This window comes from Anser anser (genome assembly GCF_964211835.1).
Source record: "Anser anser genome assembly, contig: HAP1_SCAFFOLD_32, whole genome shotgun sequence".
Lineage (NCBI taxonomy): Eukaryota > Metazoa > Chordata > Aves > Anseriformes > Anatidae > Anser > Anser anser.
The window spans coordinates 2356880-2381696 of NW_028154148.1; the positions used below are offsets into that span (position 1 = coordinate 2356880).

At 51.3% G+C, this 24817-nt stretch overlaps 2 protein-coding genes across 2 annotated transcripts; one reads left to right on the forward strand and one right to left on the reverse strand.

Moving 5' to 3' along the window:
* Window positions 1-7566: 7566 nt before the first annotated feature.
* Window positions 7567-8836, reverse strand: LOC310890671 (olfactory receptor 14C36-like). Its single transcript, XM_083852982.1, has one exon. The coding sequence runs from the start codon at window positions 8739-8741 to the stop codon at window positions 7806-7808; it is 936 nt and encodes a 311-aa protein (XP_083709108.1). The 5' UTR covers window positions 8742-8836; the 3' UTR covers window positions 7567-7805.
* A 7227-nt stretch (window positions 8837-16063) lies between these two features.
* LOC310890519 (olfactory receptor 14C36-like) lies at window positions 16064-17113 on the forward strand (the record flags this gene model as incomplete). Its single annotated transcript, XM_083852849.1, has 1 exon — window positions 16064-17113. Exon 1 carries the CDS (start codon window positions 16151-16153, stop codon window positions 17111-17113), a length of 963 nt encoding a protein of 320 aa, XP_083708975.1. The 5' UTR covers window positions 16064-16150.
* Window positions 17114-24817: the final 7704 nt, after the last annotated feature.

A 24817-nucleotide genomic window follows, 5' to 3' on the forward strand; every position in this document is an offset into this window, starting at 1 on the left:
CCTCACAGGCCAGCTCAGGAAGTGTGGGATGGATGAGCGGTCAGTGAGGTGGATTGTGAGCTGGCTGGATGGCAGAGTTCAGAGGGTTGTGCTTAGTGGAGCAGAGTCTAGTTGGAGGCCTGTAGCCAGCAGTGTCCCCCAGGGATCTACACTGAGTCCAGTCCTGGTCAACTTATTTGTCAATGACTTGGATGATGGAATAGAGTGAGTGCACCCTCAGCAGGTGTAAAGATGTGCTGTGTTTTGGGTCAAAGTGGTCTCCCTGTGTAGCATCACTGCCATGGCTGCCTGCCTGAAGCCTCCCTCCATCACCTCCCCATCCCTGGACCTGGCGGTTTCAGTTCTGTACTCAGTGTTGCCTCCAGCAGTGAAACCCTCATCTACAGCACAAGGAACAAGGAGCTAAAGGAGGCACTGAGGATGTTATTCTAATATACAGCATTTCCCCATCAATGAGGTACCTGCACATCTTCCTCACATATACCCGGGCAAGGCAGAAACACCTTTGTTCATGTATTTCAAAATTGCCTTTCAATCTTTGCAATATTATTCCAATTAAAGTATTTTTTCATCTCACTTCTATCTCACTTCTTCTAACTTTTATTTATTTATTTATTTATTTATTTTTAACCCAGAGACCTCATGTACAGGTGCTGATAATCTCTTGGTAATTAAGGAAATAAAGGAACCAGCAGGTAGTCATTTTCTGTGACTCTTGTTTCTCATGATTTCTCTTCAGTTACAGCAGAGGCTGTGGGATTGAAGAGCCCAGCTGCAATGTGGAGGAAAAGCAGAGATGTGGCTGAGGGACTCCAAGTATTTTCTGTATTAGTCTGTACCAAAAAGTTCTCCTAGGCCTCTGAATTCAGTAAAAGAGATCAAGCATGAGAAGAGCATGTATTGAGAGGAAGGCCATGAAAAGCCACCAGGACAAGGGCCATTTTCCGCCCCTGCAGGGGACTGAGCCTGGGCAAGGCCCAGCTTGGGAAGCAGCCCTGTCGGACATTCTTGGTGGGCAGTGAGCTGGGCAGGAGGCAGCCGTGTGCCCTGGCAGCACAGGAGGGAAGGCTGAGGGGCACCTCACCGCAGCCTGCCAGGAGCTGCAGGGACGTCAGGAAGAGCCCAGGGCCAGGCTCTGCCCCGTGGTGCACAGGGAGCCCTCCTCCTGCCACGCCGCGTGCGGTGGCTGCAGCAGAGGGGACCCCCAGCCAGCCCCTGCATGGGGCTCTGCCACCCGCCTCACACCGGCCCTCTCCAGCGCCCTCCTTGCCGCTCTCTGATGCACGCCAGCACCTCCCCGTGCGTGCCGGCCAGCACATCTGCTGAGGGCCAGTGCGGCTGCTGCAGGGGCAGGGAGCTCAGCATGGCCCTTGCAGCCCCCTGCCCTGGGCCTGCCCCTCTCCTTGCCATCGGCCTCGGCCTTGTCTCTGCTGCCAGGAGCACTCCTGGCATGTGCTTCCTGGCCTCCCCTCGCCTGCGCACAGCTGCTGCCCACTCAGGCTGCTGGCACAAACGTGTCCTCACAGGCAGCACCACCCCTTGGGCTGCTTCTCCTGGCCTCCCCCAGCTACTGCCTTGGCTCCTTGTCTCTGCTGGGCCCCACCTTCCACACCCAAATGCGTCCCTTGGCTGTCAGCTCCCTCTCCCCTGCCCTGTGGGGTGACAGAGCCAGAGTGGGGCTTGTTACCTTTATTTGATATAGTTTTGTGTAATTTGCATTGAAGATGGCACAAAAAGAGAGTTCCTTCACCAGTGATGTACATCCTTCTTCATGTTAGGACACAACTCAACGTCCTTCACTCTGCTTTATCTCACGGATGAACTGGATTAGGTCTCCTTGATTACTCTGAGGCAAAATGCAGTGCTTTTTGCCTTCTGACACTCCAGCACAATGCCTATTACATTCCCTTACTCTGCGCATTGACCTGACGGGTCATTTCACATTTTTCACTTTCAAAACCTCAGTTGGACGGGAACTATTTCGAAAGTGGGGAAAGCTGATGGGTTCTGCCTCAGCCATTTGAAGCGTGCCATACTCCAGATTTTCAGGCTGAATTTCCTAAAGATGAATCAGGAAGGTAAATGGATGTTCAAGTGTCTCGTAGGAATAAGGGGTGTCATGGGTTAAGTAGGAATAAGAATATCATGGGTTTCCAAAGGCCATTTCAAATCTAGGTTAGTCCCAGGAACCCACTGAACTAGGGTGTTGTCTTTGAAGGGGTTTCCTGTGCTGGGCTGGGCTGCAGTTACAGGGGCAAAGACCACTGCTGACAGTGGAGGTGCCCTGGGAACTCCACCTGGCTCCACCTCATTTTCCCAAAGGGCTCCGGTCTCCTGCAGGTCTTTTCTGACATCTGCTGGTCCAGGGAAGTGCCTCAAACACAACTGGGCCACAGGAGGTTTTCCCTGGTAATCCTTATAGTCAGACAGCAAAGCTCTGCCTCCATACCCCGTAATTTTTTTAGTACTTATCTAATAAAGCAACTACTCATCAGTCCAATTGATTCAATCCTTTCTGTTAAATGCCTCACGTGATGTATAATTTCTATCATGAAGAAATATGCATTTTTAGGATATATGTTCATTGCAGGAGAAGAAATACTGGTGTTCACCTGTACTTGCATTGTCATCACTTTGTCTATCATGGTGTGCTCCCTCATCTTCCAGGCACAAAACCCATCTTGATTACACAGACCCTTCTGAATGTCCCCTTTCCAGCTGCCTGTCTGGACCTATGCACTTCCCATGGTTCTCCTGCTTTGCCCTCCCCTTACTCTTTGATCATTCAGACCGCTCTCACTAACCCAGTTGTTGCTTTGAGTTTCAGTGAGTTCCAGCTCGCCCATCTCTCAGCAGTCTGTCTAATGGTTTCCTTAGCAAGAAACTCATTGTTTCTCATTGAATTAGTATGGTATGGATTAATATTAACACAATTATTTTAAATTTCCTATTAATCAGTGTAAAATACATCATGTACAGTCATCCCTTTGGGAAGGTAAACTTCACTGGAGGGAAAAAAAGGAGGAACTTGAACTTTGGTTTTTTTTGTTTGTTTGTTTGTTTTGTTTTCTTTTGAAAATTGCAGCATGATTTCCTTTTTTTTTTTTTTTTTTTTTTTTTTTTTTAAATAGGAAAAACCCTACTCTTCCAACCTAAGCAGGGCTTTAAAGGAGTAACCGTAGACCAATATCTATAAGAAAATGATGCTCTAAGCTGAAATGTAAAAATATTCAGCCTTTAAAATGAGGAAAGATTTCTATTAGATGCTCTTTGAAATCTTCCTCCTTAACTACACCATGAAAGCTCTCCTATTAGCTCTGTAAGTCTTGAAGACGTGAAGGAAACTGTGGGAGATGTATGGCTGCCTAGGACTTTCTCTGTTTTAGTGAGTTCCATGGTGTATTTTGGTGCTGAGTCAATGAAGATCAGGTACTGAGAGGAGAATGATGCAACTGCTTGAGAAAGTAAAGTCAGAAGGAAAAGTTGAAGTGACTTGGAGTATTAATGGGCCCCACTGAGGGCTCTTACTAACAAAGCCTCCCCAGGGACTTGTTAGGGCAGATAACTGGAGGCCATGATTGCAGACAGGCAAAGCGCTGTGCTGAGAAAAGTCTTGGTTGGTTTTGGTGAAGCAGAAGGGCCAAGGCCTGACCCCAGTCCCTGGGAGGGGAGATCCTGCACCCCCCCGTCTGGCTCAGGGCTCTTCTTGGGGTCTGTATGATGTGGTGGGCAGTGTGATGCCACTAGAAGAACTTCATTAGGACACCTCCCCACCCCTGCACAGGGTATCAAGGAAGCAGTGAGGCCCCATTGCAATGACTATATCTCGTCTCCTCTGAAGCTCTAGGCAAAGGGACAAAAACGTCAGGGCTGTTGGGGCCTTCCATTCCTGCCAGCACCCTCTGCCTTCTCCTCTGCAGGCTTTCCTCTGCTGTCCCACACTTTGCCCTATTTCCTGGATGGCACTGTGAGGTGAGGCAGTCTGGCAGAAGCCTCTTGGAGTGTCATAACCCAGCTGCCCCTCATCAGCCAAGACACTGCAGGGGATGAAGACTGGATATTGGGACACCCCAGGTTGCAAATATCCAGCTCTGTCTGTGCTGCATCCTCCTGGTCTGCAGGCTGCTCGCCAGCAGGATGCAGCTCTCTCCTGGCATCCTTGTGTTATCCAGGTGCCCTAAGGAGGAGACACCTCCATGCTAAGGCCATGTCCATGCTGCTGGATGGCTGTCTGTGGGCAGCTGGAGTGAGGCCTCTGCACCCCGGGTTAGGAGGGAGGAGCTGAGATCTTGCTCAAAACCCACAGACAAGGTGAGGATTCTGCCCAGCTGCACTTGGACTGGGGCTTCTCTGCTCTCAGCTGTCTCCAATTTCTTCTCAGGCTGTTTCCTGTCTGCAGACACCCATCTCTGTCCACAACCTTGCTCTCATCCAGGACTTTCCATCATCTCAGCCATGTCTCGTCAACCCTCATCAGCTGTTCCTTGTAACACAAAGCCATGGTCTGATTACAGACACTCTTTGGGTGACCTCTGACACCACAGCACGACCCTTTGAGAGACATTTCTTCCTCCTCGTGGCCAGTGCCACCCTTCCAAGGTGCACTTTGTGGCAGTTTTCCTCTCCTGCTCTTTCCTACTACCAAAGAAAACTCCATCCGGGTGGAAACAACTCCTGAAGCAGGCATCCCAACCCATCAGGCTCCTTGCGGCCTGTCAGCCAAGCACACAGAAGTCACCTCAGCAGCATCTCCCAAGGCCTGGGCCTGCTGCTGGCCTTGCAGCTTCTTGGCTAGACACAGCCAAGCCTTGGGCCTCCTGCTGTCCAGTCCTGGCGTCAAGCAGAAGGGACAGGACAAGCCCTCTGCGGGCCTTCTTTCTGTCTGGGTCCTCCTGGGGATGGAGGCAGAGGGGATCCCACAGTCGGCATGCCAAGCAGGGGCCTTCTGCTGGCCTAGCAGGGCCACTGGCAGATGGCAGCCCCAAAGTGCACATCCCAGGGAGAAGCCAAGGCTGACCTGCCACCTCCAGACACAAGGGACCTCACAGTCCCTTTGCGTGACACGTTCCTGCTGCTGCCCTATCAGCTGCAGAGACAGAAGTGACCTCCCAGTCACTGCCCCGGTCCCATTCCTCCTGCTGGGGCAGGAGATCCTGAGGCAGAGCTGAGCTCAGCAGAGCATTCCCACCCATCTCCTCCTTGTGGCCCACAAGCTGATCAGATCCATGGCCCCTCACATCCATCTCTGAATGCCATGGGACTGCAGAGAAGTCTCACAATTCCTGCCTTGCCCCAAGGGGCCAAGCACCTTAAGTTAAGGGTTAGGAGAGGGGCTGAAGGTGAGGAGGTTAATGCACAGGAAAAGGGGCTTTATGTGTTATATTTTCATGAATGGGATTAGGGGCTACCTCTCATATTTCTGGGTTAGAGATTAAAAAAGATTTAGTGGGAGGGTTTGGTGTTCTTCTTGGGGTGTCATGCCTGTGGTTAGGGTATGGACTAGCCTTGTGATTTAAGGTTTTGTTTAGTTCTTCCAAGAATCTAGGCTTAAATAGAGCATTTAAATCTTGTTTTAAGGGTAGGGATCAAGGTAAGCAAGAGAGTAAGGGCAAGGGAAAGAGGCTACGGGCTGAGTTTTGGCTTCAGTGCATACTTTGAGGTCAGGCATAAGAGGAGTGGATTCCTGTCAGGGTGTGGAGTAGCATTTAAATTTAGGAATTAAGTTTACTGGTTGAAGCCAGTGAAGGGCTTCGTGTGACTATTTTAAGTCACAGTTACAACAGCATCAGCAAAAACCTGAACCTTCTGACCTCTACAAAATCCTTAATTTCTGCTGGCCAAGCCCCTATTCCCTCCTCGAAATGTCACATCTCTCCTGTCCTAGGTTTCTCCTGACCTTCCCATATCAGTCATCTTCTTAGGGGTATGTTGATGATGGCTTTCATGATCTCAGCGTATCCATCACACCTCTTCTGGCTACTCTATTTCTGAGAAAAGTGGCACTGAAGACACGATGGAAAAGGACACAAAAGTCCATCAGGGCACCCTGCACAATGTGCCCAGCAGCTCTGCACCTCCAGAAATGTGCTGTTCCTGCCTACAAGTTTTCTTTCCAGAATGGCTCCTATGGATCCAGGGTAACTTTTCCCAGGCCCTCACTTCCCCAGGCCACACCACTCTTGCCCGCAGGCCCCACGTGTCTCTCCAACCCTCCCCTCTTCCCCTGCAGTAGTGGCACCTCACCAGAGCAGGTTGGTGCATCTCCAGGCTCAGGGGTGTTTCCTGAGGGCCTGCCCTGTGTAGGGAGTGGTGGGGAGGAAGAGAGCAAGGTCAGCTCCTGGGGCATGGCTGAGCACAGCCCAGCCATCCCGCACCGCGGGCAGGCCCCTTCTCCCAGGCTGAGGCACACACGCAAGGTGGACACTTCTCCATCAGCCCAGCTTCGCGCAGGGCCCTTCAGCCCTGCCCCTGTCCTGGGACTCGCCTCCTCCTCCTCCACCCACAGACATACATCGCTTTCCATTTGGGGACCCAGGCAGGACTTTAAGGATCTGCTAAAGCCCTCAATTTCCATGTTTTTCATAGTCTTCACACAAGTCTTCCTCCTGCCATCCCCACTGCCTAGCCCTGCCTTCCAGGTGGAACTCAGTAACGTGGTGCTCAGCAATAAATAATGGGGTCATCTTTCCAAGAGAGGGTAGAAATTTCTCGGGGGCAGGCTGCAGAGATGATGAAGTATTGCGTCTTCATCAAGGCTTTAAATAAGGTCTCCCCAGTTATTATGCAGTCTTATGGGCCTTCACCTGCTGCCTCTTCACGGCCTCCCCTGGCGTTGCAGAGCCCTCCTTAGCCCCTGGACACCTCAGATTCGCTTTTCCCCCTAAAAGACTCTTCCTTGGATGGTCACTCATTTTAAGAGGTCCTAATCACTACCCACGGAGCACATTGTCCCTGCAGATCCCCTGACATCTACTGCCAGCTCCAGATTCCTCTCCAGGCTGGAATCTGCCATCAGCCCCACTGTAGGGGGCACAGTCCCACGCAGATGAGTCCAAGACCAGTTGTCATCTGCTTGGGGAAGTGCCGCCACAAATTGAGCTCTTGGTCCATCACTTTTTTCCTTCACAGACCGCCCTGGGACTTTCAGCCTGTGTCCTTCCCTCCATGAAGAACCCCAGAAAACAGAAGAGCAGGGAGCAACCCCTTGGCTCTATTCCTGATAGCACATATAGAAGAGGTGTCCAGGCTTCTGAGCAGCCCCTTTTGTTACTGTGGTGCTAGCCCGGAGGCCAGCTGTGACCCAGGGCTGCACAGTGCCTGCTGCTGCCTGCAGCCACAGGGATGTCACTGCAGAGAGAACAGTACCGTCACCAACATACATGAGATCTGAGGGCTTATCCAAATAAAAGAGCACAGGAGAACACACTGGAGGCCAGAAGACAGCAGCAGCAAAAAGGCCATGTCCTGCTGCTGGCCATGGCCATGGCTCCAGGGAAGCAGCAGGGGCCCTGAGCCCCTCCTACATGCTGGGGCTGTTCCCCCAGATGCAGAGGAGATGGGAAGAGATGGCAGCTGAGACCAATGTAGTTCTGATGGTTTTTTTATTGTGTTTACCTACATGGCAAGCCTGCTTCTTTAGGTAATTAGATGATTGGGTCACTGTAAATGAAAAAAATAATCTGGGAGCAGGTAAAGGATAACATTATTTAAACGAAAACAAATAATTAGTAGAAGATATTTATAGAGGCATATAATAACAAAATTTTTCCTCACAGTTTCTGAAATCATAAGGGAACTCAAAGTCATTACTGATTCTGAAGAAGCATGTATCCAAAGAGTTTCCTTACTGCATCCTTGAGCTCCTGGTTCCTCATGTTGTAGATGAGGGGGTTCACTGCTGGAGGCACCTCCGAGTACAGAAATGACAACACCAGGTCCAAAGATGGAGAGGAGATGGAGGGGGGCTTCAGGTAGGCAAACACGGCAGTGCTGACCATCAGGGAGACCACGGCCAGGTGAGGGAGGCACGTGGAAAAGGCTTTGTGCCGGCCCTGCTCAGAGGGCATCCTCAGCACTGCCCTGAAGATCTGCACATAGGACAACACAATGAAAACAAAACAGCCAAAGGCTAAAGAAACACTACACACAAGTGCCCCAACTTCCCTGAGGTAGGCATCTGAGCAGGAGAGCTTGAGGATCTGGGGGATCTCACAGAAGAACTGGTCCACAGCATTGCCTTGGCAGAGGGGCAGGGAAAATGTAGTGGCCGTGTGCAGGACAGCACTGAGAAAGCCACTGCCCCAGGCAGCTGCTGCCATCTGGGCACAAGCTCTGCTGCCCACGAGGCTCCCGTAGTGCAGGGGCTTGCAGATGGCATCGTAGCGGTCGTAGGACATGATGGTGAGAACATAAAATTCTGACACAATCAAGAAGACAAACAGAAAGACCTGTGCAGCACACCCTTGATAGGAGATGGCCCTGGTGTCCCAGAGGGCATTGGCCATGGCTTTGGGCAGAGTGGTGGAGATGCAGCCCAGGTCGAGGAGGGCGAGGTTGAGGAGGAAGAAGTACATGGGGGTGTGGAGGCGGTGGTCGCAGGCTACGGCGGTGAGGATGAGGCCGTTGCCCAGGAGGGCAGCCAGGTAGATGCCCAGGAAGAGCCCGAAGTGCAGGAGCTGCAGCTCCCGCGTGTCTGCGAATGCCAGCAGGAGGAACTCGCTCACAGAGCTGCTGTTGGCCATTTCCTGAATTTGGGCGCAGTAGTCTGTTGAACAGGAGAAGGCAGAAAAATGTTAAAACAGACTTCTCTGAGGAAAACCTATTGCAAGCCTTAGAGCACCCCCCACCCAAGCCTCTCTCTTTGCAGGAGAACCTTTCTGCATCTCTCCTGCTTGAGCTGCGGCTCGTGCTGGCTGAGAAGTGGCGCTGAGAGTGGCACTGGGAGCAGGGGCTGCTGTGGGCTCCAGAGGAGTCCTTCCTGCTGTGCAGCAGGAGGGAGGCAGGAACATGGGGGAAACTCAAGTTCAGTCGACTGGTCATACCAGGAAATTTGCAGTGTTGCTTCAAGGAAAGTATCCAACGACTGTGTAGAACAAGGGGCATTTATTTGCTTTATGTTCTGGTAGCTACACCTGTAATGTTTAGGGAGAACCATCTATTTGGTGTTCCCATGAGAAGAAACTACCGAAAGCTGAGAGCAGAGAAGCCCCAGACCAAGTGCAGTTGGACAGAATCCTCACCTTGTCTTGCATGAGCAGGATCTCAGCTTTTCCCTCTTTGCCAGGGCTGCAGAGGCCTCACTCCAGCTGCCCACAGACAGCCATCCAGCAGCACGGACATGGCCTTAGCACAGAGGTGTCTCCTCCTTGGGGCACCTGCATAACACAAGGATGCCACGAGAGAGCTGCATCCTGCTGGAGAGCAGCCTCCAGCCCAGAAGAACACCCCACAGACAGACATGAATATCTGCAAGCTGGCCTGTTCCACTATCCCATCTGCATCCCCTGCAGTGTCTGGAGGAGGATTGGTCATTCCAATCTTGGCTGACCAGGGGCAGCTGGGTTATGACACCCCAAGGGGCTTCTGCCAGACTTCCTCACCTCGCAGTGCCATCCAGCAGGACTCTCAAAGCCTACTGCATTGCCCACTGCCCTCCCAGAAACAAGACCCAGCAGGAGACCCTTCCAGGACATGCAGCTGCATGGCCCTGCAGCCAGAGACGTACCTTGTCAAGGGCTGTGCAGATTTCTCCTGCAGGCAGCTCTCAGCATCCTCCCACTGCCAACTGCCTCCAAGCCCTCTCTCCTTCTCTCCTGTCCCCGTGCCAGCTGCGGTCAGAGCCCCCAGCCCTGCTGCGCTGTGCACAGGAGCTGCTCCTGGGCAGAGCTGTCTCTCTGCACGAGGGCCCTCTTGCCACGAGCTCTCTCTGTCCCAGGAGCCCGGCCCAGCTCAGCACCAGACGCCCAGCCCAAGGCATTGGAATCCCCCCTCGGGGGGCTTTGCTGAGGAGCCCATGAACCTCAGGCACTGAGAGACAATTGAAGACGTCTCTCAACAAGTCCAAGTCAGAGGCAAGTTTCCTGCAGTGTCCCCCTGAGGGCCAGCACTGACACAGCCTCCCTTGGAGCTCGTTAGAGCAGAGCATTGGAGGCAGTGAGGACAAGGAGACAAAGGCAATGTGAAAGCGACCCTGATGTGTAGGAAAACTGGATGTGTTTCATCAAGCACAAAGGTCAGGCCTTGACCGCCAGCCCCTGGGAAGGGAGATCCTTTCCCTTCACACACTGCTCAGGGCTCTTCGTGGGGCAGGAGGAGATGGGGATGATCATGGCCAAGTGCAGGAGAATGGTACGAGCCCTGCCTGGTTCATGGGTGGGGGCGAGGAGGCAATGAGGCCCTGGTGCTTTACCGATAAGCTGTCTCCTCCTAGGCCTCAGTGGCAGAGACAACAGCCAGAGCCATGGGCACAAAGCCCTGGGTCCTGTTGGGACTCTCAGCCTTGTCACAGCCCTTGCTGCTCTCCACAACAGGCTGTCTTGGTGGCCATGCTCCTTGTAAGGCAGCTCTGTAGGAAGCTGGCCTGGTTCCTGGTGAGCAGCACCACTGCTCGTATGGCATCCCTCGTGGTGCCCAGGCCCTCCTCCTCCTGGGCACTGCTCACTCAGCAGGGTCCCAGTCTGCCCTGATGTGTGGGGTTCCTCTTCCTCCATTGCACAACCTCATTCTTCCTGCGACTCTCAAGAGGTTTCTCTAGGCAAATTCATGCAGTGTCTCAATTTGCCCCTAGACAGATGCTCCATTCTGTCAGCTGTTAATGTCTGTGTGCAGATGACTCACCGTCATTGTGCTATCTCTGACGAGACAGCGGCATCAGGAGCTGCAGGGAAGTTTGGATAATACAGGAGTAACCACCTGAATGGAACTGCAGCACAGAGTCACAGAAGGGCAGGGGACGGAAGGCTGCCAGGTTCCACCTCTTCTGTGCTTCCTTCTCAGACATGCTCTCATTTTGCCTGGAGCGGTGTCCTAAATGTTGTGAGGCTGTGCAAGGCAAAGTTAGAAGGGCTAAAGCTCTACTCTAGCTCAGTCTGGCTATTAGTTTCTAAGACAGTAAAAAAGATTTTATTAATAAATAAAAAATTGAAAAGGAAGATTAAGAAGTGTCTTCAACCTTTATTGGATGTGGGAGGAAACCTAGTGAGAAGTGATGAGGAAAAGGCTGAGTTACTTAATGACTTCTTTGCCTCAGTCTTTATCAGCTGGACCATTTGTTCCCCTGGTACTCAGCCCCCAGAGCTGGTGGATAAGGACACCGAGAGGGCAATGGGGGGACACTTTTGCCCACTTCTTCACTCTCCCTTTCTACTTCACCTCCTCCTTCTCCTCCAGGATAGTTACACTAGCTCTTCAAAGCTTTGAATATCCTTGGGATGGTCAAACCAGCATGTTCCTATTGTGATGTCTCCTGAATGTGTTTCAGGCTTTGTTTAACATTAACCAACTTATTAATAATGCCCTCCAGAGATCTGCCCCAAGGCAGGAGAGCTAAGAGTGGCAGGGATTGTGGGAGGATACGAGCAGGCACCTTGATCAGTGGGCACCTCCAGTGCTTTGGAACATCATTCCTGAACAAGTGCAGAATTCTAGAAAAAGGGTTGTCATCAGCCTGGCAATTCCAAAGAGACACAAATCACTGCAATGTGCAACTTGGCCTGTGCCTACTGAGCTGCAGTCAGTGCCACTCCAACCCTTGTGACAGGCCCCACAGCCGCTGCAACTCCTCTTAATGGCCTTGCAGCCACAGCAACTCCTACAATGGGCCGTGCAACCACTCCAAACCCCTGCAACAGGCCATGCAGCCTGAACAAGTCCTGTGATGGGCCCTGCAGCCCCAGCAACTCCTGCAACAGGCCCTGCAGCCACTCCAACGGCTGTGATGGGCTTCAGGGCTGGGCCAGAGAACCAACCTGTGCCACTATTGGTTACTCCTATATGCAAGAGAAAACAATGAATGTGAAAGTCAGGGTTTTTAAAAAGGAAAGAAACTCCTACCCAGACAAGAAAGGAGGAAGAAGATGTGGAATGTTACAGTAAAGCTGGGCCATCGTGGAAGCAGGAGGGCAAAGAGGAAGAGATCATAACAACATCAGTAACCACAGCATCTCTATTCCAGGGTGAGCTAGGAGATTTGTGGAAAGATTTCAGCCACCATCTACGTGAGCACATTGCCACCTGGCTGCTGGGAGAAAGGGGCTAATAGCCTGGAATTAGAGGGCAGGGATGCAAAGCAGCTGGGATCCCCCCTGTAGGGAAGGGGTGACTGACAAACAATTGGAAAATGGGCAGAAGGAACATACTCCTGTCAGGTGTGAAGGAAAGGTAACCCCTGAAGGAAGATCTTGTATGTCAACCAGGCAAGTGGACAACAGTGGAGTTGGGTATCTGGTGCCCGATGGAATTAGTCATGCTGGAGGTGATATATAAAAACCTAGCCAATGAACAACTATCCAAAGATCCTGATGAAGTAAAGTGTACATGACCCATGTGGTGGAAGTTTGTATAGAGTGCACCATCCTCATATGCCAACTCATTGGCAGAAATGACCTGGAAAGGCCAAGAGAAACCCAGAGTGGATGAATCAGCTAGCCAACACTGGCAGTATGAAGGAAGTCTCTCTTCTTCCTTATGGGCCTGCATTTTAGCTGTGGATAAACTTTCTCAAGAGGTCCAGGAAGAACAAGAGAATGCATCTTTCTCCCTACCTGTAGAAACCAATATGTAAGCTGCCAGGAGTAAGTAAAAGAAAGTTGCTCAAGAAAGAGAAATTAGTGGGTACACACCATGTGCCAACACGTGGTTCTGCCATGGAGAGGACATGAGAAAATGGGATGGAAAATCTACCTCCACCCTAGAGGCACGGATCCATGAATTGCAAGGAAATGCAATCACAAAAAGGGGTTCTTCTGAGAAAATTGCTGCTCCAGTTTCCATCAGGCAGTCCTCCAGACAGAGTAGTTATAAAATCATAGAATGGTTTGTGTTGGAAGGGACCTCAAAGATCTTCAAGTTTCAAACCCCCTGTCATAGGCAGGGTCACCACCCACTAGATCCGGTTGCTCAGGGCCTCATCTAACCTGATGAATGAATACTATGAGCAGGACTAGAGGCACCTGGCCTCCAGCCACGGGGAGGATAGGGACAATTGGGTTTATTGGACTTTGAGAATTCCATGGCCTGGCACATGGGACCCACAGAAGATATAAGGCTCTAGTGGGTACCGGTGCACAGCATACCCTAAAAACCTGCTCCACTGTGGTACACCATGGGCTGCTGGGGACACAGCCTGCTTCACATTGGACCTCACCACGGGCCACAGGGGACTTCTGCTCCGGCTCCTGGAGCACCTCTCTCCCTCCTTCTTCACTGACCTTGGTGTCTGCAAGGCTGTTTCTCACTCATCTCTCTCTCCCAGATGCTATTCCACAGCAGATTTTCCCCTTACCTGGTTTTCCTCATCTGGTCCCTTCTACTTGGTGAAACACATCCAATTTTCCAACATATCACTGTCACTTTTCATTTCCTTTTTTTCCTTTCCACAAACATTTCCTTTGTCTCCTTGTCCTCACTGCTTCCAGTGTTCTAATAGAGCAGTGTTCTGCTCTAATGAGCTCAAAGAGAGGCAATGTCAGTGCTGGCCCTAGTCGGGCCTGGGCACCATGAGGGATGCCATACGAGCAGTGGTGCTGCTCACCACGAACCAGGCCAGCTTCCTACAGAGCTGCCTTACAAGGAGCATGGCCACCAAGAAAATCTGAGTTATCAGACCCAGCTTAGATCCTGTGAGATACCACACAGAAAAGGGTCTAGAGCCAGTAGGAAAAGAGGTACAGGTGTGGGAGTCCCTAGGACAGCCTGGTGTGGAGAGCAGCAAGGGCTGTGACAAGGCTGAGAGTCCCAACAGGACCCAGGGTTTTGTGCCCATGGCTCTGGCTGTTGTCTCTGCCACTGAGGCCTACGAGGAGACAGCTTATCGTGAAAGCACCAGGGCCTCATTGCCTCCTCGCCCCCACCCATGAACCAGGCAGGGCTCGTACCATTCTCCTGCACTTGGCCATGCACATCCCCATCTCCTCCTGCCCCACGAAGAGCCCTGAGCAGTGTGTGAAGGGAAAGGATCTCCCTTCCCAGGGGCCAGGGGACAAGGCCTGGTCCTTTATTTTGGTGACACACAACCAGTTTTCCTACACATCGGTGTCACCTTCACATTGCCTTTTTCTGCTTGTCCTCACTGCCTCCAATGCTCTGCTCTAACGAGCTCCAAGGGAGGCTGTGTCAGTGCTGGCCCTCAGGGGGACACTGCAGGAAACTTGCCTCTGACTTGGACTTGTTGAGAGATGTCTTCAATTGTCTCTCAGTGCCTGAGGTTCGTGGGCTCCTCCCCAAAGCCCCCCGAGGGGGGATTCCAATGCCTTGGGCTGGGCGTGTGGTGCTGAGCTGGGCCGGGCTCGTGGGACAGAGAGAGCTCGTGGCAAGAGGGCCCTGGTGCAGAGAGACAGCTGTGCCCAGGAGCAGCTCCTGTGCACAGCGCAGCAGGGCTGGGGGCTCTGACCGCAGCTGGCACGGGGACAGGAGAGAAGGAGAGAGGGCTTGGAGGCAGTGAGGAGCGCAGCAACAGAGGGCAGCGTGTGGCAGGACAGATCTGCAGGCTCTTGGCACCGTGAGTCTCTGGCAGCAGGGCCATGCAGGTGGGGTTGCCAGGGGGGTCTTCTACAGCTGGCACATCCGATGCCTGACAGCATCTGTCGGGATGGGTCTGTCTCTCTGTTTCTCCAGCAAAGTGTAGAAGATGCTGTAGAGAATGGCATTTACAAGAGGAAATTTCCAGAGGAAGACTGAGGCTTGGTTTATCTGAAGGGAAAGGCTTTTTTGGTTTCTGTGCATTCAGATTTTTGCTGTGGAGGGGAATGTGAGTGAATTTGAGCACAGAGCTTGTGGGATGGAGTCTGTGAACATGGACAGGGAGGAGACGTGGGGACACAGAAGGGGCTCCCAGCAGGGACACGGGCAGGCAGCAGGGACATGAGCAGGCAGTGAGAGGGAGCTGCTGCCAGAAATTCTGTGTGAGGGAGGGCTCAGGCACCTCCCTGCCAGCCCCTGCAGGGCAGGCGCCTTCCCTGGGACACCCCCTGCTCTCCTCTGCCACCAGCACAGCCTCTGCCCTCAAGCCCCCGCTGTCCCCAGCAGGAGCTGCCTCCTCTGCAGGCAGAGCTGCAGCACAGGAGGGTGTGCTGAGTGTCCGTCTGTCCCTCCCTGGCCTTGCCTCCCCTGGCAGCAGCACGCTGCCTTTCCTCCTGGCTTCTCCACCTGGCCGTGCTGCTGCTGCTCTTGTTCCCAGGCTGCCTGGGGATGGGGGTTTCACCTGCCCATGGAGTGAGCCCTCAGGGTGCTTGGGGGAAGGGGAGTATGGGGACAGGGTGAGGGGTCTGGAGATGGGCACTTGGAGCCTGGATTCCTCTGCTCTTGGCAGCGTCCAGGTTTTTTCAGGTGCACTTCTGAGTTTAACTGTCTTGTAGATCAAAGAAATGCCAGCAGAAGGCAGCTGATAGCAGGACTGATGGACTTAGGGTCTTAACACTCTAAAGGACTCTGGGCTGTAAGGGTACAGTCCCTTTGTCTCTGAGGATCCACAGGGTCTTACTTGGAGTGCAGGAGAGATGCCAGGACTTCTGACTTAAAAGCAGCCTTCAGGTGTCTTGGGGCAGCTAGAATAAAAAATACAAAAATATATATAAAAATAAAAATCCCAACAGCACTCCTGAGCAGTTGGTTTGAATGTGAGCCAAACTGGGGCAAAAGTCTTCGATATTAGGAGTAAAGTAAAGCTGAGATGACACCAAAATCCTCTCTATGTCTGGCTGTAGGACAGGACTGACTCTTCCATTGCCCACAGCAAAGTCTCCTGCTCCCAGGGACACCCTAAGGCAGGACCAAATAGAACTCAGGAAAGGGACCTGCCATATGCCTGCCTGGATGTGGAATCATTTGGGGAGATTTAAATGAGAAATAGTGGGAGTTTTCCTCTGCTAAGTAGGATGTACATTATTAATGTCTTTCTATTCTTTGAGCAGAACCCAATGCGACTAAACAGCAGATGGCCAACAAAAGCTCCATCACCGAGTTCTTCCTGCTGGCATTCGCAGACACGCGGGAGCTGCAGCTCCTGCACTTCGGGCTCTTCCTGGGCATCTACCTGGCTGCCCTCCTGGGCAACGGCCTCATCCTCACCGCCGTAGCCTGCGACCACCGCCTCCACACCCCCATGTACTTCTTCCTCCTCAACCTCGCCCTCCTCGACCTGGGCTGCATCTCCACCACTCTGCCCAAAGCCATGGCCAATGTCCTCTGGGACACCAGGGCCATCTCCTATCAAGGGTGTGCTGCACAGGTCTTCTTTTCTGTGTTCTTGCTTGGAGCAGAGTATTCCCTTCTCACCATCATGTCCTACGACCGCTACGTTGCCATCTGCAAGCCCCTGCACTACGGGAGCCTCGTGGGCAGCAGAGCTTGTGCCCAGATGGCAGCAGCTGCCTGGGGCAGTGGCTTTCTCAATGCTGTCCTGCACACGGCCACTACATTTTCCCTGCCCCTCTGCCAAGGCAATGCTGTGGACCAGTTCTTCTGTGAAATCCCCCAGATCCTCAAGCTCTCCTGCTCAGATGCCTACCTCAGGGAAGTTGGGGCACTTGTCTTTAGTGTTTCTTTAGCTTTTGGCTGTTTTGGTTTCATTGTTTTGTCCTATATTCAGATCTTCAGGGCCGTGCTGAGGATGCCCTCTGAGCAGCGCCGGCACAAAGCCTTTTCAATGTGCCTCCCTCACCTGGCCGTGGTCTCCCTGTTTGTCAGCACTGCCACATTTGCCTACCTGAAGCCCCCCTCCATCTCTTCCCCATCCCTGGACCTGCTGGTGGCAGTTCTGTATTCAGTGGTGCCTCCAGCCTTGAACCCACTCATCTACAGCATGAGGAACAAGGAGCTCAATCATGTGCTCTGGAAATTGATGACTAGATGTGTTTCGGAAGCAATAAATTTCCATTCTACCTCTGCAGATGACTAATAATGTCAATGACTACAAGAACATCTAATATTATAGATATGATTATTTTTGTGTGTGTTTGTATATTTATGAGTGTTTTCGTTACAGGACTTTCTTTTTTTTAATAGAGCTAAAGTTGCCCATTAAAATGGTATGATTCATCTGATTTCTTTTACAGTATGTACCTGTCGAGTATAGCTCAGAGATGCTGTATATGAGGAGCCAGGCCCTCTGTGAATTGAAATAAAAGAAAGGAGCCTGCACTGCCTTCCTTGTGTGACGTCCTTCCTCTGAGAGCTGCTCTGGCTCTGCAGGGGCAGTGCCATGTGCAGGGCTGCAGAGGAAAAGAGTCCCATCCCAGCAGCATGGCCAGGGAGCACCAGCGCTTGGGGCATGCCGAGCTGCTCTCTTGCCACTGCCCCCCTCTCGTGCTGAGCCCTGCTGGTGGGGTCAGGCCCGGCTGCTCCTGTAGCTTGGTGCCAGTGCTGCTGTGGGGCTGTGCTGGGACTGCAGGCAGGGACAGGCAGTGGGCACGGCAGTGGCACAGCCGGCCTGCGCTGCAGCACTTCCCTCCTAAGGGGGGATCTCCTCCAAGGTGGACTCACCACAGCTCAAGGGCTCAGTCTGCTGTGAGCAGGCAGAGGAGAGCTCTGCAGCCCCAGGGCACGCAGCAGCCCCAGCCAAGGAGTCTGGCGAGTGATTTCACTGCAAGGTCCCTCCTGCCCTAGCACCTCCCAGAACTGGCACGGCACTGGCTCCTGTGTGTCAGAGAGGCTGGGAGCCCAAGAGCTGTGCCATGGGCTGGAAGGATCACAACCAGATCTCTTCTACCTGGGCAGATTCTGGGCCAAAAAGGGGGTGTTTTGTAGGTGTGGTATTATGAGCTCAGTGGTGCCTCAGAAGCTCCAAGTCCAGGAGGAAGCTAATGGCTGTTAAGTGGCCTGTGAGGTGACTTTTTTCTGAAGCAGCTGACAGGTCATCCCTTGGCTCCTGGCTGGGATCTGTGCCTTTAGGCTCACATCTGCTGGTCTCCATGATAGGCCACCAGATGCGTCTGCTCTGCACACAGTTTGTGAGATCCTCTCTTCCTAAGTAGATGGTAGCCCCCATAGTGGAAGAGGTCATGAATACGGGTTGTCATGTCAGAGGTTTCAGCATTTGCCTGAACTCATCTTTCAGGGCTGCTTTTGTGGTGGGGCAGAGCTGCTGGGCACATTGTGCAGGGTGCTCCTACAGCCTTTGTGTGCTTCTCCATGCTGGCTTGGGAGCTGCTTCTTTCTCAGGAGCAGAGTAGCCAACAGAGGGAAGACAGATACTCACATATCTGTTCATGAAAGCCATCAGAAAGCTGCCCCTGAGAAGATGACTGATATGGGGAAGTCAGGGGAAGCCTGGCCAGGAGATGTGAGATTTGGGGGAGGGAAGAAGAGCTTGGCCAGCAGAAGCTAATGATTTTGGAGAGGTAAGGATGCTCAGGTAATGTCGATCCCACCATAAAGCTGACTTAAAGCAGTCATGTGAGGCCCTTAACCTATTTTAACCTGTAATATTAATTCCTAAATCTAAATGCCACTCCACACCCTGACAGGAATCCACTGCTCTAAGTTTTGACCACAATATCCATTGAAGCCAAAATTAGTCCATAATGTCATTTACATTACCTTTACTCTATTGCTCACCCTGATCCCTGCCCTTAACACTAGCATTTAAATGCTCTAATAAACTCTAATATTCTTGCAGACCTAAATAAAACACTAAACCAAAGAGCTTGCCCATACCCTAACCACAGACCTGACACCCCAAGCCCAACACCAAACCCTCCCACTCAATATTTGCTTAACCTCTCACCCGGAAAGGTTCGCGGTAGTCCCTAATGCCATACATGAACAGCTAACATCCGAAACCCGTCCTCCTGTACATTAACATCGTCACCTTCAACCCCTCTCCTAACCCTTAACTTAAGGTGCTTGGCCCCTTGGAGCAGGGCAGGAACAGTGAGGTTGCTGTGCAGTCACATGGCATTCAGAAATGAGTGTGAGGGGCCATGGATCTGATCAGGTTGTGGGCCACAAGGAGGAGATGGGTGGGAATGCTCTGCTGAGCTCAGCTCTGCCTCAGGATCTCCTGCCCCAGCAGGAGTGTTAGCGTAGCAACCACATAACCACCAAGTGATTATATGCAGGTGCTTTATTCAGCACTGGAAGCCGGGGCAGGTGCCCAAATCTGGCTTCAAGTCCTGTTACTTACCAGCCATTATTTATACATTCAACATTACGTAAGGCATACATATTCATTACAGGTTGCAACATCAGCCTCGCATTCCATTCTAATTAGCTCTCCTCCCATTTGCACATGCGTGATGCTCTCTGGTGGTCGTCCAGGTGGTCGTCCAGATGAAGTAAGGAGTCTTCCTCTCTGCTAAACTTTTCACCTTTCTCACTCGACGCATGCTCCCTCCGCTCCTTGGTTCTGCTTCAACTCATTTCAGCACTTCCAGGCCCTTATCCAAGGTCAGGTTGTACCTGTTCCCTCCCAGGGTTCCCCTTCAAAGATTCATTTGACTGTTCAGTATACTCCCTAAGTTTCCCAGTATTTGATAATATACTCCCTAAACTTCCCAGTATACATAAATTAATTGATAATGTAAGTACATTTGGCAATGCTTAATTATACTGTATGACCCATCACCTAAGAGACATTAATAAAACATCCATTCGATTCTCCCCAACACTAACAGGAGGAATGTGACTGGGGCAGGGACTGGGAGGTCACTTCTGTCTCTGCAGCTGATAGGGCAGCAGCAGGAACGTGTCACGCAAAGGGACTGTGACGTCCCTTGTGTCTGGAGGTGGCAGCTCACCCTTGGCTTCTCCCTGGGATGTGCACTTTGGGGCCGACATCTGCCAGTGGCCCTGCTAGGCCAGCAGAAGGCCCCTGCTTGGCATGCCGACTGTGGGATCCCCTCTGCCTCCATCCCCAGGAGGACCCAGACACAAAGAAGGCCCGCAGAGGGCTTGTCCTGTCCCTTCTGCTTGAGGCCAGGACTGGACAGCAGGAGGCACAAGGCTTGGCTGTGTCTAGCCAAGAAGCTGCAAGGCCAGCAGCAGGCCCTGGCCTTGGGAGATGCTGCTGAGGTGACTTCTGTGTGCTTGGCTGACAGGCCGTAAGGAGCCTGATGGGTTGGGATGCCTCCTTCAGGAGTGGTTTCCATCCTGATGGAGTTTTCTTTGGTAGTAGGAATGAGCAGGAGAGAAAAAACTGCCACAAAATGCACCTTGAAAGGTTGGCACTGGCCACAAGGAGGAAGAAATGTCCCTCAAAGGGTAGTGCTGTGGTGTCAGAGGTCACCCAAAAATCAGACTCTAGCTTTGTGTTTCAAGGAACACCTGGTGACTGTTGACGAGATATTGGTGAAATGATGGAAATGCTGGGATGAGAGCAAGGTTGTGGACAGAGATGAGTGTCTGCAGACTTCAAGGAAATAGGGCACAGTGTGGAACAGCATAGGAAAGCCTGCAGAGGAGAAGGCAGAGGGTGCTGACAATAAGGGAAGGCCCCAACAGCCCTGACGTTTTTGTCCCTTTGCCTAGAGCTTCAGAGGAGACGAGATATAGTCATTGCAATGGGGCCTCACTGCTTCCTTGATACCCTGTGCAGGGGTGGGGAGGTGTCCTAATGAAGTTCTTCTAGTGGCATCACACTGCCCACCACATCATACAGACCCCAAGAAGAGCCCTGAGCCAGACGGGGGGGTGCAGGATCTCCCCTCCCAGCGGCTGGGGTCAGGCCTTGGCCCTTCTGCTTCACCAAAACCAACCAAGACTTTTCTCAGCACAGCGCTTTGCCTGTCTGCAATCATGGCCTCCAGTTATCTGCCCTAACAAGTCCCTGGGGAGGCTTTGTTAGTAAGAGCCCTCAGTGGGGCCCATTAATACTCCAAGTCACTTCAACTTTTCCTTCTGACTTTACTTTCTCAAGCAGTTGCATCATTCTCCTCTCAGTACCCAAGTTTCATTGACTCAGCACCAAAATACACTACGGAACTCATTAAAACAGAGAAAGTCCTAAGCAACCATATCTCTCCCATGATTTTCTTCACGTCTTCAAGACTTGTGCAGCTAATTGGAGAGCTTTCATGGTGTAGTTAAGGAGGGAGATTTCAAAGAGAATCTACTCAAAATCATTCCTCATTTTAAAGGCTGAACTTTGTTGCATTTCAGTTTGGAGCATCATTTTCCCATAGATATTGGTCTAGTGTTACTCCTTTGAAGCCCTGCTTAGGTAGGAAGAGCAGGGTTTTTCCTATGTAAAACCAACAGGAAATCATGCTGCTATTTTCAAAATAAAATAAAACAAAGTTCAAGTTCCTCATTTTGTTGTCTCCAGTGATGTTTACCTTCCCAAAAGTATGACTGTACATGATCTATTTTCCACTGATTAACAGGAAATTTAAAATAATTGTGTTAATATTAATCCATGTGTTGTGGTTTAACCCGGCTGGCAGCTAAACACCACACAGCCGTTCGCTCACCCTCCCCCCTCCCTCTCTGGGATGGGGGAGAGAAACGGGAAAGTGAAGCCGGTGAGTTGAGATAAAGACAGTTTATTAAGACAGGAATATAATAATAACAATAATAATAATAATAGTGATAATGATAATAGTATTAATAATAATAATGTGTAAGAAAACAAGTGATGCACAATGCAATTGCTCACCACCCGCTGACCGATGCCCAGCCTATCCCCGAGTAGCCGGCGCCCCACCCCGACCAGCCACCCCTATATATTGTTTAGCATGACGTCAGATGGTATGGAATACCCCTTTGGCCAGTTTGGGTCAGCTGTCCTGCGTCTGTCCCCTCCCAGCTCCTGCTGCACCCCCAGCCTGCTCGCTGGCAGGACAGAGCGAGAAGCCGAAAAGTCCTTGGCCTGGTGTAAACACTGCTCTGCAACAATTAAAACATCAGCATGTTATCAGCGCTCTTCTCATCCTAATCCAAAACATAGCACCCTACCAGCTACTAGGAGGAAAATTAACTCTGTCCTAACTGGAACCAGGACAGATATCCACCCCTTATTCCATACCATTTATGTCATGCTCAGGTTACACTCTTTCCAATACATTCTAATTAATCACCATTTTCATCTATGATATATAGCAATCATGGTAGTGATGACATACAGTATTATATAATAATTAACATACTACAATTCAACTCATGGGCTATTCTCACCCAGTATCAAATCCCCTTGAGGTACACACTGGACCTCCCCATTCTTTTGCATTACCCACCAAGTGCATCCAGGTCCCTGAGCAAAAGCAATTCCACGAATGGGTTTGCCTTTTCCTGAGGCAGGAGTAGCCCAGACTGTTTTACCCAACATGTTTCTTACGTGCACTACAGGAACTTTATCCCCTTCTACAGTGCGTAACAGGTTTGATTGGGCAGGTCCAGCTCGGCTGGCAGATCCCCTCATATTGACTAACCAGGTGGCCTTTGCCAAATGTGTATCCCAATTTTGGAATGTCCCAGCACCCATTGCTTTCAGTGTAGTCTTCAACAGTCCATTGTATTGTTCAACTTTTCCAGAGGCTGGTGCATGATAGGGGATGTGATACACCCACTCAATACCATGTTCTTTGGCCCAAGTGTCTATAAGGTTGTTTCGGAAATGAGTCCCGTTGTCTGACTCAATTCTCTCTGGGGTGCCATGTCACCATAGGACTTGCTTTCCAAGGACCAGGAGAGTGTTCCGGGCGGTGGCATGGGGCACAGGATATGTTTCCAGCCATCCGGTGGTTGCTTCCACCATTGTAAGTACGTGGCGCTTGCCGTTGCGGGTTTGAGGGAGTGTGATGTAATCAATCTGCCAGGCCTCTCCATATTTATATTTCAGCCATCGTCCTCCATACCAAAGAGGCTTGGACCGTTTGGCTTGCTTGATTGCAGCACATGTTTCACAATTATGAATAACCTGTGCTATAGTGTCCATGGTCAGGTCCACCCCTCAATCACGAGCCCATCTGTATGTTGCATCTCTACCTTGATGGCCTGAGGTGTCATGGGCCCATCGGGCTATAAATAATTCACCTTTATGTTGCCAGTCCAGGTCCACCTGAGCCACTTCAATCTTAGCAGCCTGATCCACCTGCTGGTTGTTTTGATGTTCTTCAGTAGCCCGATTCTTGGGCACATGAGCATCAAAGGTACATGGTGTACCTTTACAACCAGGTTCTCTACCCGGGCAGCAATATCTTGCCACAATGCCGCAGCCCAGATGTGTTTGCCCCTGCGCTGCCAGTTGTTCTGCTTCCATTGCTGTAACCACCCCCACAGGGCATTTGCTACCATCCATGAATCAGTATAGAGATAGAGAACTGGCCACTTTTCTCGTTCAGCAATATCTAAAGCCAGCTGAATGGCTTTCACTTCTGCAAACTGACTCGATTCACCTTCTCCCTCAGCAGCTTCTGCAACTCGTCGTGTAGGACTCCAAACAGCAGCTTTCCATCTCCGATGCTTTCCCACAATACGACAGGACCCATCAGTGAACAAGGCATATTTCTTCTCATTTTCCGGTAGCTTGTTGTACAGTGGGGCTTCTTCAGCACGGACCACCTCCTCCTCTGATGATATCCCAAAGTATTTGCCTTCTGGCCAGTCCATAATCACTTCCAAGATTCCTGGGCGACTGGGGTTTCCTATTCGAGCCCGCTGAGTAATCAGTGCAACCCACTTGCTCCATGTAGCATCAGTTGCATGATGTGTAGAGGGGACCCTTCCTTTGAACATCCAGCCTAGTACCGGCAGTCGGGGTGCCAGCAGGAGCTGCGCTTCAGTACCGACCACTTCCGAAGCAGATCGAACTCCTTCATATGCTGTCAATATCTCCTTTTCAGTTGGAGTATAGCGGGCTTCAGATCCTCTGTATCCCCGACTCCAAAACCCCAGGGGTCGACCTCGAGTTTCCCCCGGTTCTTTCTGCCAGAGGCTCCAGGTGGGACCATTCTCCCCGGTTGCGGTGTAGAGCACATTCTTTACATCTGGTCCTGTTTGGACTGGCCCGAGGGCTACTGCATGAACTATTTCCTGCTTAATTTGTTCAAAGGCTTGTCGTTGCTCAGGGCCCCATTCAAAAGCATTCTTCTTACGGGTTACTTGGTAGAGCGGGTTTACAATCAGACTGTAATTTGGAATATGCATTCTCCAAAACCCCACGACACCTAGGAAAGTTTGTGTTTCTTTTTTGCTAGTTGGTGGAGACATAGCTGTTATTTTGTTGATCACATCCATTGGGATTTGACGACGTCCATCTTGCCATTTTATTCCTAAAAACTGGATCTCTCGTGCAGGTCCTTAAACTTTATTCTGTTTTATGGCAAAACCGGCCTTCAGAAGGATTTGGACTATTTTCTTCCCTTTCTCGAAAACTTCCTCTGCAGTGTCACCCCACACAATGATGTCATTGATGTACTACAGGTGTTCAGGAGCTTCCCCCTGCTCCAGCGCAGACTGGATCAGTCCATGGCAAATGGTAGGGCTGTGTTTCCACTCCTGGGGCAGCCGATTCCAAGTATATTGGACTCCCCTCCAAGTGAAAGCAAACTGTGGCCTGCACTGTGCTGCTAGAGGGATGGAGAAAAATGCATTAGCGATATCAGTTGTGGCATACCACTTGGCTGCCTTTGATTCCAGTTCATACTGGAGTTCTAGCATGTCCGGC